A 14,753-nucleotide genomic window follows, 5' to 3' on the forward strand; every position below is an offset into this window, starting at 1 on the left:
AGCACCAATCGTAATCTGGCAGTGGAATTGCAGGGGCTTCTGCGGTAAATGCAGGTCTCTGGAACACACGCTTCAAAATCACGAAACCATACCTGACATAGTTGCCCTCCAGGAAACTGGGATAGCGGCATAACCGATAAGGCGGTCGCATCCCAGGTTTTTCGACGAAATTACCGCTCCAGATATCTCTCCGGCCACGGCGTTCACGGCGATCTAACCGCCAACCAATTAAACTTAGAATTCACGGTGGTGTCATACACCTTCGTTAAAATCCTGCCAAAACGACGATCGGACCAAACGCTCCATTCTGAAAGTTTATAGCCCCCCTAGGGATAAGAGCCTAGCAGTAGCTACACTAATAAGCAAAGCATATAAAGCTGCAAAGCATGCACAACTCATGCTGCTGGGAAATTTTAACGCGCAGCATTCGGCCTGGGGCTATCAAAAATGTGAAAAGAAGGGCATTAAACTCTCGGAGACCGCTCAAGGCCTTGGTTTTACTCTTCTGGTTGACCCTGAAAGACCAACCCGCATAGGAAATAGCGAAACACCTCGCCTGATTTGACCTTCACCAGGAACATAGACAATGCCATCTGGGAGAATACCGAACTAAACGTTGGTAGCGACCATTACATCCTTTCCATTACGGTACCCTCCAGAGGCTACAAGCGAAATAAGCTGAAAATTAAGCACACTAAATGGGACGCTTTCCGGTATGTTCGCAATGGACGCGAACCCGCAACCATTACAAACCTTGAAGAGTGGATATGCACTCTTCTCAAAGACGCAGCTAACTCGACCATGGAGCTTCTACCTCCGTGGTCCAGGAGGAGGACGGCCCGGCTCCTGATGCTAAATTGGTCCACCTGTTGTCTACGCAGCAGAGGTTGCAGAAGCGCTGGCTCGCGCAGAAACACAACCATGGCCTACGCAAACGCATCGCGCAACTCGAACGGGATACGACAGCTCAGTCAGGAACACTGGCAGCAGGTATGCGACCGCCTTTAACGGCCAGCTTGGGTGCAAAAACACCTTATTCCTGCTTAAACACCTACTTGACCCCAGTCAGACTAAAACAGCATCACAAAAGATTCTTCAGAGGATCATACACTCTTTCCCGGGAGATAATGATGCACTTTTTGAAGCTCTTAAAAACCGCTACTTTAATACAAGCACCGATATTCCTCTACCCGTAGCTTATACCGGAAAGGAAAACAGGGTACTAGGCATCAAAATTATGGAATCTGAAGTACCTGCTGTCCTAAACATCAAAACTACAGCGGCGGCTGGCGCGGATCGCATCACCAATAAGATGTTACGGAACCTAGACGATCAGTCAGTTACCGAAATCACCAATCTTTTCAACATCCACTGGAAAAGGGGAACTATACCCACCAGCTGGAAACATACAAACGTGATTTTCATACCCAAACCAGGCAAGAAGCTGGAGCTGGAGAATCTCCGCCCTATCTCCTTAACCTCTTGCCTGGGGAAGGTTATGGAACACGTCATTCTTAACAGGCTAAACGAGTACACTGAAAGCAATGGGCTGCTGCCCCATATGGTGATAGGCTTCAAATCAAATCTGTCCACTCAAGACATTATGTGGCAAATTTAGCAAGATATCCTACACCCGAGCCCTATAAGAGCCACCCGTACAATTCTAGGGCTGGACGTGAGTAAAGCGTTTGACAATGTATCACATGCTTCAATACTCACAAATGAATGTCGGGAAGCGCACCTATAGCTATATTACAAGCTTTCTAAAGGACGCACTGCAGAAATACATTTTCGGGACATTAAAGCGGACAATTTCAATTACGCACAAGGGGCACCCCTCTGGGTGCGTTCCTATCCCCCTTCCTTTTCAATGTGACCAACCTGCCTCAATTACTGGAAATGATCCCGCATATCAAGCATTCCATCTATGCCGATGATATCACCATATGGACTAATAGCGGTTCCGATGGAGAAATCACGGAAGCATTACAAGCGGCCGCGGATACCGTACAAAAGTTTGTGCGACAGAATGGTCTAGCGTGCTCGCCGACAAAATCGGAGCTTCTCGTCATCCGAGATAAATCGACCAAACATGCCACCGAAAGGGACGCCACCTCACCTATACGAGTCAGTATGGAAGACGGCCCAGTTTCGCCCGTGCTGACTATAAGAGTCCTGGGCATGCTAATTCAACATAACACCCATAATTCTGAGGCGATTGTCCGATTACAGACGACAGCCCGCCAAATATGTGGTCTAATCAGAGGAGTCACCATGACACCGCGGTATGAAGGAGGCCGATATCTGCCATCTGACGCACGCTTTCCTGATCATTCGCATCGTGTATTCCTTCCCTTACTACCACCTACGCCTTTCTGACAAGGAAAAGGTTAACAGCGTCATTCGCACAGCTCATAAAGCTGTCCTTGGTCTCCTGAGGTATGCGAACACTGAAAGATTACTTGAGCTTTCTGAAATCTCATTTTAACTGTTTCATGAGTTCAACATAACTAATGAATTGTGGTGCTGTGGATGTAAGAAGATAGGATTGCTGATTTCCCATGTAGAAGCTGAAGCTTCCCGTTCAGTAGGTTTAGAATTATATTTTTGCTGAAAGAATAAACAAGACGGGTAGAGCATATACATTATGGCGGCCGCAGTACGATGGGGTCGAAATGCGAAGACGCACGTGTACTTAAATTTAGGTGTACGTTAAAGATGTCCAGGTGGCCTAATTTAGATTCCCCACTACGCCGTACCTCATAATCACATCGTAGTCTTGGCACGCAAAACCCCGTAATTTTTTTAATTTACAGAATGTAGTTATTTACAGTATTGACAAAGCCAAGCCTACAGCAGGCTAGTCATTGAAGCGTTCACTTCTTCAGACCTAAGCTCGTGCTCATCTTCCTCAGCTTTGTGCAGAGCTGCGCAACATATTTCCACTTTGCGTGAAATTGCCGTCCCGCTGCTTTTTAGGCAGAAAAGGACTGGTAGTGTTTTAGGCGGCTGACCTGTCTGGATGGCGGGAGTAGTAGGGTCGACCGGGGACATATCGTAGGTTATGTTGGTTACATGACAGAGGACCCGGTAAGGGCCGGAGTAGTGGGCCGTCAGTTCTTCCGAGAGGCCGAAAAGGCGGTTGGGAGATCGCAGAAGGACAAGATCCCCAGGAATATAATAGGCGTCCCGGTGACTAGTGTCAGAAATGCTTTTCCGCTTGTTCTGAGAAGCACAAAGGCGACGGTGAGCAACTTGGCGTCTTTCTTGGGTTCGAGCAATGACATCTCTTGTATACTGAGACACGGACCCTTGAGCGGTAGGCAGTATTGTTTTAAAAAGCAATACTGGATCTCGGCCGGACAGCAAATAAAAGGGCGAGTAACGTGCAGTGTCGTGGCGGGCTGAATTGTACGCGAATATGACAAACGGGAGAGCAGTATCCCTGTCAGGATGGTCATCAGAAACATACATGAAGAGCATGTCTGTTATTGTTCGATTAAGCCGTAAGACCGTTCTTCTGCGGATGGCATGCGGAAGAACTGAACCACTTGAGGTTATATTATTATTATTATTATTATTATTTGTTTTGAATACACATACACAACCAACAGGAAAGGGAAAGCGAGGAGCAAGCTGTCAACTGCCACCGGAAGGGGCACAACACTTGCCTACTCTTAAGAAGGGAGGCGACAGCAACAATAAATTAAAGTAAATTTGTGCTTGGTAGAATGAGAACGGAAGAAGTCGCCCCCAACTGTAAAGAGGAATGAGCGACTCCTCTCGGTAAGAAGTTGACGAGGAGCGCCATGGCGAACAATGACGTTGTGCAACAGGAAGTAGGCTACGTCTGTTGCAAGGGCTCTGGTGAACGCGAACCAAGTTGTATAATCTGTTGCGACGGCAATCCACTTGCTGCATCAGTCAGATGTGGGGAAAGGTGCCAATGCGATAGAAGGAACGTCAAGAGGTAGGAGTAAGCCAGCAGTGAGCACAGATGGCTTCTTCTGGCGTTGACATGACTCACAAGAAGCGACGTAGCAGTGGGTAGATCGGTACAAACCAGGCCGAAATATGTCGCCGGACATGGTCGTGCGTACTGATTCCCCCAGGTGACAAAAAGCTGGTAGATCGTGCAGCTTAGACAGCATAGTTGTGTGAACATGCTGGGGATTGACCAGCACCATCTCAGATCCACTGGGTTACATGCTACGCCGATATAGAGTGCCGTCCTTGAGTAGGAACATGCCAAAAGAAGACTCACATGACCTAGATATGAACTTTTCAATGATCTCGGCGCTGTTCGGTAGCGAGGTCAGCTAAGCAGATAGCGATAATACAGAGCAGAAGCATAGGTCGCAGGAACATCGCCTGGGTGGCGGTACAAGCAGTCGGCATCTTGGTATGTACGGTCGGACTGTGTACGACCTGTATACTGTGTACACAGGTCGCACACACTGTGTACTGTGTACTGAACGTGAGTGCAAGGAACTCACGTTCAGTAATGAAATAATTTCGCTCAGCTGGAGAAAGCAGACGGCTGGCGTAGGCAATGACGCGGTCGTGGCGTCGCTGACGTTGGCGAAAAATGGCACCGATTCCGTGGCTACTGGCATCAGTGCGGACTTTGTTGGAGCAGCCTGGTCGAAGTGCGCAAGAAGGAATGGGGATGTTAGGAGAGAGATAAGCTTCGAGAAGGCAGTTGCTTGTTCAGGTCCCCACGAAAATGAAGCACCTGCCTTCAGAAGAGCAGAGGGCGGGTGACCTCCGCAAAATTGTGCATGAAGCGGTGGAAGTACGAGAAGCCCACGAAGCTCCGGGCATCTTTAGCCCATGTCGGCACGGGAAACTTCTGTACGGCACGTGCTTTTCCCGGGTCTGGGTGCACACCAGATGAATGAACAAGATGACCGAGGATAGTAATTTAGCCGCGTCTAAAGTGACATTTAGATGAATCAAGTTGAAGGCCAGCTTTGGGAAAAGCAGAAAGAACGAGCGAGAGGCACTCCGGGTGCGTGGCAAATGTAGGAACAAAAACGACGGTGTCATCTAAGCAAAAAATAGAGGTGAACCTCTTGAGGTTATTATAATATTAATATTACTATTATTATTATTTGTTTTGAACACATGTACACAATTAACAGGAAAGGGGAAGCGAGGAGCAGGCTGGCAACTGCCACCGGAAGGGGCACAACACCTGCCTACTCTTCAGAAGGGAGGTGACAACAACACAGAAATGGAAGATAGCAAGGAGGGGAGGAAAGAGGAAAAGAAGAAAAACAGGACAAATCTAAAGACTAAAGTAGAACACAGCACAGATCACACACAGTAGGGCCGGTCACTAATCGTCACTCTACTACAGAATGTTGAATAGAATAGTATCGACGCTACAAACGTGAACCTAAGTTAGTTAACTCTAGAAAAGTAAGTAGAGCGCGATGAGCCTGATCACGGTTAGACGCACAACCACTGGGGTATAAACATTCGTCGAGTGTCGTACACCGCAGAACAAGGTGAGGGTAGTTTGTCACTAGCGACATGGTGGTGTCTCGCAGCAGCTGCAATACGTACACAATGGACTTGCCACACGTCCTTGTCTGTATAAACGTTCGTGCACGTTCACGCAGGCAACCTTCAGCTTGAGTAGTTGTGCTCTAGTGCGACGAGGCAAGCCTCGACTGCGAACACAGGGCGGGAACGTTCAATTTGCGACGCGCTGGTCTGGATGCTGCTTGAGTAGGTTATGAAGGAGTGTGTCAATCATGTGTTCAAAAGTAGATGGAGCCTTAGATAAGCCAAATGGTATAAATTTGAACTTGTATAGGCCATCGGGTGTTATGAAGTTGGGTTTCTCTCGGTCCATGTCGTGTAAGCAGTCTGCCATTAACCGGAACCAAGGTCGATAGAAGAAACGTGCCATAGAGGCAGTCGAAGGCGTTCTCAACGCGTGGTAGAGGATAAACGTCTTTATTGGTGATCTTTTCGAGGTGCCGGTAATCCGCGCAGAAGCACCAGTTGGCGTCCTTTTTAACTAGAACCTCAGGGGACGCCCAAGGACTGGATGATGGTTCAACGATTCATCGAGAGAGAATCTTCTCGACCTCCGTTTGAATGATTTGTCGTTTGCGCAAGGACCGATGGCATGGTCGCCTGGGGATAGGGTGTGCGTCACCCACGTCAGTAGGATGTGTCGTGAGAGAGGTCTGGCCTAAATGGCGACCCAGGTCAAAAAGTGGGCGTGGTGAGGACAGAAGGGAGACGACACCAGAATGCGCTAACTTCAACAACTTGATTTTCAGGAAACACCCACCTATTTAACCTATGCACAGTTAAATAGGCGGGTGTTTCCTGAAAATCAAGTTGAAGTTAGCGCATTGTGGTGTCGTCTCCCTTCTGTCCTAGTTTGCTGGCGCTAAATATGCTTTCCAAGTCAGTCTACCAACACGGCCAACAAATGGCAATCCTATTGCATGTGACTCCCAACGAGACAGAAACTCGAGGAATTCCTTCAGAGCCCTTCAGAGCAAGCACATTACAGGTTTCCGAAATACATCACGGATGGGTTTCAGAATTTTCAAGGGAACGAGAATTCTACTGTTTTCATAGCGGATGTTCATCGTCTAGGTATAAGCAGGAACGCCGGGTACCACAAGAGTCAATGTTACCTGCCCTTTTATTTAATATATGTTAAAGCTCCAACCCTCTGTTCCAGGACATTCAGGTATACGTTTATGCCGATGGCATCGCTTTCTTGCACTGAATGACGGTCTACATTTACTTTATCAATCATTATAAAATATCTTATTTACTCTTTTACCTTGGATAGATAAGATATATATGTCTCTGAACGTCACTAAAAGTGCACTTCTTCCGTTTCCTTTACATGTTCCCGTTCATATTTCACTTATGTATTGTCAAGAGTTTATTCCCCAGGTGGATTCTCTTAAATACGTGGCAATCACTGATGATAAGACACTAAACTGGAGAAGTCACTTTGAAAAAGCCGTGCCTAAGGCAACTCGTGCCGTGGGGTGGTCGCGTGCGATCAATAACCGACGATATGGGTCGCTAAGACATGAACTAATTATAATATTTAGAATGTATGTCGGACCCATCATGGAATTTGGGAGTCTTGTTTTCCGGCAGCCCAGCTCATGAAATGCAGCCTCTTGTTTTATTAGAAAGGGAAGTTCTGCGATTGGTGCCTTGGGCTCCTAAGTTTGTTGCAGACACCGCTCTGTATATTCAAGCACGAATACCATGTTTAGAAAGTATTCAGGATTCTCACAGCCCATGCGTACCTAAAAAATTACAGTTCTCCTCAAAACAAATCAATATATATTGTAATCACCAATGGAATCAATGTAATAAACTACGCACACCTCAGATTGTATTTCTACAGGCACAACTAAAACCATTGAATGTGCAAATTCAACGTATTCAACCAGCAGGCCAATCCAAGATAAGTCTCCAGATGATATTTGGCAATATTTTCTCATCAGATGCTAAACTAATGCCATACCAATATTTAAATGACCAATTACTAGGTTACCTTTCTTGCCTGGAAACAAGCAATATAATAGCGGTTGATGTTTCACTGTCTGTAAAGAAGGCTGGCGTAGGCATTTTCTCTCCTTCTCTCTTTTGGTTCTTTTATATACACTTTCAAGATTACACGCCTATTTTCATAGCAGAATTATTGGCTATTGTTCTAGCGCTTCGCAATCTTCCGGCTAATCAATCGTCAGCTGTCGTAGTTACAGATCCTCTGTCGGTATGTGTGTCGCACTTCACGGCAGCGAATACAACTATCTTAAGTATGTTTCAAAATTTATTCCCTACAACTCTGCAAAAAACTTATTTGCTGTGGGTTCCTGGCCACCGCGGTTTTTACTTAAATGAAATGTCAGATGTATTAGCCACATCTTCCATTGGATCTTTGATTCTTGTTTTACCCGATACAACTTACATCACTGCATCGGAATACAGAAAGTGTTGTTTGCAAAATGGTTTAAGCAAAGTATCGCTGATGCCATCTCGAGACTTTCAGCATCTCGGTGTTTGCTGGAATAAACAGTGGTGTCCTGTTCGAAAATTGTACATACACCTGACTACCCTGTCGCATCCCGCAATTAAATTTCTATTTACATAGAGCTGGTCTGACGACATCCCCTCTATGCCATAATTGTAAGGAAGCTGAATCAATAGACCACTACATTTTGTCATGTGCACGATATGCACACAAGAGAAAGACATTACTCGAAGCTCCACTCTGCAAAATTGATTAGGTTTAGGTATACCAGTACTATTATCATTCGGGGCCTCGACACTCGACTATCGTTACAGAGACGTTTGTTCCGGAGTATTTGATTATTTAGCTGAAACAAAACGATTGCCCTGCTAATTATTGTATCTGTATTCTAGATACAAAATCTGCACTCATTTCACCTAAATTGGTTTTTCTAAATTTTTACTGACATGGTCTCCTTGATTGTAGCCTCTTTCAACATTCACCTTTCAATTAGACTTATGGCTCGCTCGCGTACTAGTCTAGTTATTGTATCATCTCTTTTTTTGTATTTCTCTTAGTATGCCGTTTTTGTCTTCAAATAAATTTACTATAGTTACCTCCTGCCGCCCGATTCTTGACCTATCCCCCTAGTGGTTGCGAGCCATGACAGAGGTTCACCAGCAGCATTCTGATGATGATGATCATCATCATTATCATCATAAACAGGCGACCTGCCGCTGTGCCTCCGGAATATTGCTCCACGACCCCTGTTTTTGACGTTGCGACACGAGCGGAGGTGCTGGAGCCTGTAACCTCATACGGGCAATCCCTATCCGGACTGGTACACCCAGACCAAAAGCTCCAAATCTCGTAACGACTCCAGTGCACCGTTTCAATCGACGCCTGCTCGTCCTCAGCCCGGACTTGCCTCGCGTTGTGACTCCCACCAGCATGGCTACACCATCGGTGCTTCTTCCTCTTTCACAGACGGCTACTAGCCTTTCCCAAGTGACTCGAACACCCTCGCCTCCCCGAAATCTTCCACGGTGATTCTTTTGAAGATATCGAGGACTGGCTTGACCAGTAAGAGTGCGTCGCCCTGGTAAATCGCTGGAACGAACAGCAAGAACTCGCCCATGCTTACTTCGCGCTAGAAAACAGCCCTCTTACGTGGTACGCGAAGAGGGAAGCGAGCTTCCAAAAGGGGGCCAATTTCCATCGTCAGCGCCTCGATACATACTGGAGCTCTGACCGACGAGATTATGCTCAACAACTTATTGAGGCTCGGGTACAGAAACCCAACGAAACCGTCGCCATGCATGCGGAAGATGTATGCCGTCTTTTTCGCCAAGCTGAACCCGATATGATGAAGGCAAATAAAGTGCGTCATCTGTGCGGGAAATTAAGGAACCCCTGTTTGCCGGCCTTGTAGGAAACCCGCCAACGACGGTCAACGAAATCATCAAGGAAACGACTGTCAACGAACGGGCACTTCAGCATCATTACCGCAACTTTGACCGCGAGCCCAACAATATACCAATGAGCTCCGCTGCTCAGATTCTTGACCAGATTTCTTTACGGTACATAATTGGAGACATCCTGCGTGAAGAGCTGCGAACCCTCGGCGTTCCTCCTAAGCAACGCCAGTCGTTTCTGTTTCCGAAGTCTTGCGCCAACAGTTGCAGCAAGCATTCTCCTCAGCAGCCCCACTCTATAGACACATCCGCTGACCTATGCCGATATGGTCCGACATCTTCCTCCTTCACCGCCGTTAGCGCCATTTTAGCGATGTTTTAGCGATGTTTTAGCGATGGCCCTTTCTCGTGCCACGGTGTCAATGGCAGTCTGTGAGGACTTCCAGATCGCCGTACTGACTTGTAGCGCGCGGCCAAACGTCCCCCACTCTGCTTCCACTGAAGGGAACTAGGCCACATTACCCGTTATTGACCCCATACAGATGCTCAAGTCCGCCCCTTTTCACCTGCAAATTCTCTGCACTTCGACGACCGTCGCGTACCGAACAGTGACCAGCTGTCGCCTAGCTAAGCAGCTTCACCACGTCGTCTCTGGTAGTTTCCGTCACCTGTCACACTTCCCCAAACCGCCAGAGGTTCATCACTGACGTCGGCAGGAGGAGGGGGGGGGGTTCGTTGCCCTAGTCAGCGCCGGGGAAACTAACGGCAGCGACCTCAGGGGCGAAGGTTGCCCTTTGTCGAGACGTCAAAAGTACCCGCCATGCTCCCGACCAAGATGCTCTGATGACGACGAATACTGACGCTGACGAAGACGATATGACGACGATGAATACTCATGCCGACGACGTTGCCCGTGCCGATCTCAGCATTCTGGTGGATGGACATCTGGTAACAGCACTTGCTGACACTGGCGCAGACTTCTCAATTATGCGGCAAGAGCTGGCCGACCGCATTAGGAAAGTGAAGACGCCGTGGGCAGGACCCCTTGCTAAAAGGGCCGGGGGTCAACTAATGACACCAACGTGAACATGCACCGCCCGAATCCACATCGGTGATTACAGCTTCTTTGGCACTTTCATCATTTTTCCCGACTGCTGTGAAGACTTCATCTTGGGGATGGATTTTCTGCGAGATAATGGGGCAGCCATAAACATTCCACAAATTTCTCAAGGACATTCAACCGATTTCATTGGAAACCAGCTAGAATATTGAACCGCTATGTACTTCGTGTACGGTGATGTCCAGTATGCTAACATGTACTTGAGCGTGTGTTCTTATGAGGCTGGTACATTTATAGCAACGTTGGCGTTGAGCTCCGTGGCGACATTGACTTATTAGCATTGACTTCTTTCAGTTGGTATTTGGGCGATGACAGACCGTGTAGTTAGGAGCTCCAGGCCTATGATTCACAATCACAATTCAATTCACAATCACAAACCTGTGATTTATTACCGGTCTCCTAAATGGTCGTCTACGCGCATTTATGCATTTTGCCTCATTTGAAAATGCGTATGAACCTGAAAAACACACTCTTGGGCGCTATAACGTAAAACTATTCCAAACTTTTCTATTCCAACTCTGCTAGCAGCCCTCCACGATTGGTCAAAAACTTATTTCGCCCACGCGCACTTCACCTGTCTTCCACGCGACGCCACGAAAACCGCGATACCTCCCCATCTGATATGATGTGTACACACTGATTATGCATGATTTGACAGAAAAAAGAAAAACAGTTATTTCTGATTCGACTGCTTTTCGCCATTAGCCCTCGGCTATTCGTAAAAAGTTTTCGGGCTGCACCCACTTCACCTGCCTGTCACGCGACTTCACAAAACCGCACAAACTCACCGCGTCAAAGTGACGTGTACGCGATAAAGATGCATTACTATGCCGAACAAAACTGAATTTTCTTCGGAATAGCCGCAGGCTGCCCCGTTCCAAAAGGAATAAAAGATGGCTGCCGCCGATAGCTGAGACGCTGGCTACTCGCGCCTGCCGGAGAGCATGGGTGTATTTGCGTATAATAAAACTTCTTGTGTGGCCATGTAACGTTTTCGAGCCCTTTCGGCACGTTTACAACCTCATTCTGCCAACTCTTCTTTGCTGAGGGTCAGTTTTAGCGTCATTCTTAAGCTTACGTTGCATGCCGCCGTGAATTTCGACCAGCCACCACAAGCTAAGTAAGGGAAAGCCGACCAATCGCAGACGCCGGCACCACCCTCTTCATCCGGTTATCGATTTTCAGTGCACTGGCTCTGCCCCAGTGAATCCCTCTCCACTTGAGCGTTCTCCTCGCCTCTTGTCGGCCAATTAGATACGACAAGCCGCTCAGTGTAGGCAATATTATTCGTTTTTCAAGCAAACAAAAGTGACCTCCTATGAACGAGGAGAGCGTTTGATTGGTCTGTTCAGACAACCGTGGTGGTGACCGCCCGGTGCTTGCGTCAGTGGTTACGCAAATTTGACGTCAGGAGATTGGAATAGAAACATATTAGAATAGTTTTACGTTATAGGGCCCCTTGACCTTGTACGAGGCGTCATCGTGTTTTCTCAGCTTAGGATAAGCCAAGAAAAAGCGATGAACGATGACATGATGTCAAAGTGCGATATGCACCTAACCTTGCAGGTGCAGATACTATGTAGTGAAGTTTTCTGCCTTAATTTGGGAGTGTTGGTAACCACGGCTTCTTTCTGCATTTCTTGTTTAGGGCTGCTTTCATAGCTTTCCATGCCCTCGTCAGTGATTGTACCTGAATGGAGCGCACGTTAAGTCGTCGGTTAGCGGTCGACGACATCGTCGACCAGCGCCGAGGGAGCTGATATTGAGCCTATGCGCGTCATTAGAACCGACCCTGATACCGTGGGCAGCGCGGTCACATAGAATACCGATGAACGTACGGGTGCTGGTCCCCTTGCCTTGAGGCCTTACGAAATAGATATTAAGCAGCTTTTTTCATTTACGTAATTAGTATCGAAAATTAGACATTCAGTCGCTTTGTAATAAGGTGGTGGTGGTGGTGCTGCTGAGGTATACGGGCGCGGTTCACCTTGCAGACCTGACCGGCAATTGCTCCGACTGAGCGTCTCTTTCTGCGCCAAATATGTCGCCATGTGACCATCAGTCCCGTCTCTCGCAGAAATGAGGGAAGAATGCGTAACACTTACACTGAAATTTTTCTGATGGCGGTGAGGTGAACGGCGAACGTGGTTGCGCCTGCGACTCTGTAGCAGATGCCCGAAAAATGAAGCTGTCGAATAAGAGTGTGCAGTGATTTGCCGTAAGGAAATAGCCTCAACTACCTATGAATTATGTGCGATGATGCTATGAGTTGACCCCAATTCTTTCATATCTTGTCATTTAATCCGAGCTTTGCTTCCTCCTCGCTCTCATACGAGGCCGTAAGTTAGGTGCGCTGCCACTTTGGTTGCACCCTTATCTCTGTGTAAGAAATTTTTAGCTAAAAATTGCGTGCGAACAGCGCAGCTTAGTGAATTCTGGCCCTGGTCTGCAAGATGTGTCGCAGACCAGTCAGTGCAGTTAGCTTATGGGATAATAGACCCTTCGTTTAGTACGCAAACGAACTGGTTGGCTCAAGGCAAGTGTATGACGGAATTTGATCGCGGCTTATATTTCAATTGGATTATTATTTAACCCAGCTCCCGCTGGCCAACTACTGTATGGTAAAGATTTATTAAGGCAGACTCAGAACTCACTTTTCTATCGAGTCTAAGCATGCCTTATTTTCACGATGAGTTTTCGGCATTAAATCCGCTTGCCGAGGTTATGCATGCCTTATATTCCGCTGTTCAGCTCGGGTGCTGTTGAACACCGTGACACTTATTTTTTAATTGTTATTCAGGTTCGTAACGCATCAGCGAATACTAGGAGCTGCATTAGAATGAACTTGCGGCGTTGTGTTTTCTTTGGGTCTTAGAAGGACATGTACTATGTCGATGTCCTTCGAGCGCAGGCACCGTCAAACACTTTAGTAGCCGCAAGTTTGAGAAAAGTGGCACATAGCTTGAAGATGTTCTCTGCCTAATTCTACGTCTGCAGGCAGCCGGAAGCAGAAGCGTCAAGTGCTGGGCGGCGAAGCTTGCATGTGGGGCGAGTACATTGACCGCACGAACCTGCTCGCCAGCCTCTGGTGAGTGCGCAAGCGCTGTAGTTCCCTCTTGTGTCAGACGTCACGCCGCAGAAATTTTTTGCTCCGATGATTCTGCCTGAGGGTGGGCACAATTGAAAAGTAATGGCCATTCGAGTCGTTACTTGAGGGTTGTGCATTTTTTTCGTGCCGGCCGCTCCAGATAATATCAATCAGGTAATACGAATATAAGAGATGATTCGCAAGGCACCATGCAAGGCATAAGTTTTAAAACATGCGGCCGATATAATCTACCTGCAACACTTTGAAAGACATAGCGGGCTACTAGAAAGCATTTTTACTACGTTTGAATTCTGAGCTGATTGCCCAGAGTTGCCGTCCGAGAGAAGCTTGAGCGAATCATAAAATTCTTTCTAATATTCTCCTCCCATGCCACACCTCTATTTGAAACCTGGGCATGCCATACTCGTTTGACGTGTGCTGCGCAACTTCAGTGCGCGTGAAAATAGGCGTTGTGTAGAGGTTGCCCCAACTATCGTGTACCAAGATTTGGAAATATGCAAATAGCACGTCGCTGGACCAAACGAAGGTAATGTTGTTTGCCGTCGATTAGAAATACTTAGATTATTTTTTTTTTCATTCAGGCTAAATATACGATTACTTCTAATTATTCAATGTCTCAAATATTATAATTAGGTGAAAAGTGAAATATTGCAGAGCGACATGAAAATTCCAGATATAGCTTTCTGTTGCTCAATACGTGCTATATAAGAGTGTTTTTCCGAGCGTGAAAGATGCGCGCGAATACACGCAAAGTGCCTCGAGCAGCCCTTCGCGTGACAACGTTATCAATTAATGATTAATTAATTAAATAATTCATGCGTATTGCAGCTTCAATGACGCTATTGAAAGAGTGAGATGTACAACAAATATACAAATATTTATAGACAACCTTTCGTGAATCGTGGGTATGGTTTTGGGCTGGTAAGCACGACATCGCGGCATCGAACCCCGGCCACGGCGGCCGCATTTCAATGGGAGCGAAATGCGAAAACACTGGTGTACTTAGATTTAGGTGCACGTTAAGTAACTCAGGTAGTCCAAATTTCCGGAGGCTTTACTACGGCGTGCCTCATAATCGGATCGTGGTTTTGGCATGTC

General features: G+C 47.0%; 1 protein-coding gene across 1 annotated transcript in view; it reads left to right on the forward strand.

The window, feature by feature from the left end:
* LOC126522299 (beta-hexosaminidase subunit beta-like) overlaps nt 1-14,753 on the forward strand; it is a 96,120-nt gene that overhangs the window by 68,739 nt on the left and 12,628 nt on the right. The window contains exon 13 of the mRNA XM_050171024.2: nt 13,544-13,634. Coding sequence (XP_050026981.1) covers nt 13,544-13,634 — 91 coding nt within the window. The remainder of the gene's footprint in view (nt 1-13,543; nt 13,635-14,753) is intronic.

The sequence above is a fragment of the Dermacentor andersoni genome, chromosome 6, assembly GCF_023375885.2.
Source record: "Dermacentor andersoni chromosome 6, qqDerAnde1_hic_scaffold, whole genome shotgun sequence".
Classification (NCBI taxonomy): Eukaryota; Metazoa; Arthropoda; class Arachnida; order Ixodida; family Ixodidae; genus Dermacentor; species Dermacentor andersoni.